The 2,303-nt window shown below is 53.5% G+C and overlaps 2 protein-coding genes across 2 annotated transcripts; both read left to right on the top strand.

The window, feature by feature from the left end:
- Positions 1-789: 789 nt before the first annotated feature.
- DICSQDRAFT_169725 (uncharacterized protein) lies at positions 790-1,355 on the top strand (the record flags this gene model as incomplete). Its single annotated transcript, XM_007365349.1, has 2 exons — positions 790-831; positions 900-1,355. The coding sequence occupies 2 exons, from the start codon at positions 790-792 to the stop codon at positions 1,353-1,355; spliced, it is 498 nt and encodes a 165-aa protein (XP_007365411.1).
- A 24-nt stretch (positions 1,356-1,379) lies between these two features.
- Positions 1,380-2,268, top strand: DICSQDRAFT_169726 (uncharacterized protein; the record flags this gene model as incomplete). Its single annotated transcript, XM_007365350.1, has 2 exons — positions 1,380-1,753; positions 1,788-2,268. The coding sequence occupies 2 exons, from the start codon at positions 1,380-1,382 to the stop codon at positions 2,266-2,268; spliced, it is 855 nt and encodes a 284-aa protein (XP_007365412.1).
- Positions 2,269-2,303: the final 35 nt, after the last annotated feature.

Below are 2,303 nucleotides of genomic sequence, written 5' to 3' on the forward strand. Positions count from 1 at the left end.
GGGGGGTCGTTGAGAAAGGAATGGGAGGTGTCACAGTTTTCTCGTGCCACGTGACCTGGGGGTCATGTGTACTGGGACAGACGCTCACCTTGACCACGGACAACTCGTATCGGAAAGTGGAGGGGCCAGGATCGAACCCCAGACCTCGTGACGGCCAGGAGCGCCCATCCTCACTCACAGGCAGGTGACTGATGTGACAGCAGGAGCGCTTACTCATTGGGAAGTGTCCGGACTCGGCACGACTCAGGTATTAGTCGTAAGGTCACCATGAGGCAGGTCAGAGGGTAGGACATGAGGCAGAGAACTCTGACCAAACAATGGTCAATAGGTACCTGGTCTGTGCACCGTTGTATTAGTATATATAGTAGGGGGTCTGAGGCAGGGAACCTCAGACTTGATCTTCTCGTCGATCACCCATCTCCTCTGTAGGTAGCTAGCAGCCCTACCTCTCACTGCCCCTTCTAGTCTAGGGAATCTACTTCTTTACACCATCTCTTGCTGTGTCACCTGGAGTTGCTTCGCCCCTCAGCACCAACCCCATCACCAGTAAGCTTTGTCTTTATTTATCTGGTGGCACAGCTCGTTGGCTGTGACATTAGATCAAGTCTCTTACCCATCCCCTCCGTGGAGTGTCTCGACCACTTGCGGACCGGATCTCTCTCCCCAGGAGTTTTTTGAAACATTTATCATCCCCCCCCACTATCCTTCCATCCGACTCGGACCTACCGGAGTTTACCCGTCGTCACTTCAAGAGACACAGTCACCTTGACGTCCAGTCCCAGATTGACCATGCCCTTGCCGACGATACATCAGATTGTCTTCGTCATCGCCGTCAGTATCGGCATACCCCGATTGTCCCTCATCGCAAGGCCCTCCTACCATCTGTACCCCCCAATCAGCCGCTCGACAGACCGCTCGCTGCACGTCTCACCACACCCCCACCAGTTTTTGTCCCCTCAATCTCTACGGTCCCTCTTCAGTACCGTATCACTGCACCATCTCTTCCCTCCTTCGCACGTCGTGATCCCGTCGACCTCCTCGCTATCATCAGCTCAAAGGTCAACGCCGTCATCAAAAGACTGCAAGCCATCTTCGATCGCAAGGATCAGTTGCTTGACACCCCCCACGATCATCGGCTCGCCCTTCAGCGCATCGGTGACAGACTCGAGTGGATACTCGACAACATCACGGAGAACGGCACCTCGTGGACTCGCAGTCAGCAACAGAACATCGATTGGTTCTGCAAGGAGTTTGGGAAGGTCAGGTTTAGTGGACTTGGACAAAACTTCGAGCGTGTTGTCAAAGCTCTAGTCGAGTTAGAACATTTTGGGTACTTAGATTGGATCGTCGTTTAGTTTGTATCTCAGATATCTTTCACAATGGCTTCAGGCTCTCGTTACGCCCCTCTGGCAGAAGACGACTTTGAGTCGGAAGATCCAGGGCCACACACTCACCCGGCTCCATCACTGGCACACACCCGCCCGGCTTCACCCACTGCCACGCTCCAAGCGTACCCGGAAATTCAATGGATCTACGCTGGTGTTGAGTACGACTCGTTGGAAAACGCTATCCGCGCCTCGGCAAATAGTTTAGGCATCACCAACCCAGCTTACGTCGACTGGACTATCTCTGTGACAAGGGATATCACCCGGCGGGAAATAGTTAACGTTTACAACGTCCTCGGCAGCAAGATATATGAACATCGGAACGACTTCCTCAATGAGATCGACACCACCCACGCCACCTTCAAAGAGTTGGACATGTCTATGACAGGCCTTCACACCAAGGCTGACACTGCTGGGAACCTCGCTCTCAAAGCCGTTGAAGAGAACAAACAAACAGCTGAGGGCGGAACTGGTCACTGTCCATGCAGATCTGGAAGTTCTCAACCGGAACGACACGGAGCTCGTCAAACGATATAAGGAACTCGCGGCCAAGTTTACACAGTTGGAGCAAGGCCTATCAACCCGCACCACGCTTGGTACCAGCACCGCACCGGTCCCTGTCGTATCACAGGCCTCGCGTATCAAGGCATCAGAACCACCCAAGTACAAGGGCAACAAAGGCTCGGACATCACTCTCGAACAATGGTTGCAGAAGATGGGTCTTTGGTTCCGCGTTCAGAACATCACCATGGACAACGACAAGATTACCCTGGCCCTCATGTACTTGGAAGGTGGTGTGCACGATTACGTCGAAGACTACATCGAGACAGCATCAAACAGCGGAACCCTTGGACTCCTGGACCGACTTCGTCAACCGACTTAAAGCAGGCTTACCGCAACTGGCTCCGCAGAAGACCG

Source organism: Dichomitus squalens, assembly GCF_000275845.1.
Source record: "Dichomitus squalens LYAD-421 SS1 unplaced genomic scaffold DICSQscaffold_12, whole genome shotgun sequence".
Classification (NCBI taxonomy): Eukaryota; Fungi; Basidiomycota; class Agaricomycetes; order Polyporales; family Polyporaceae; genus Dichomitus; species Dichomitus squalens.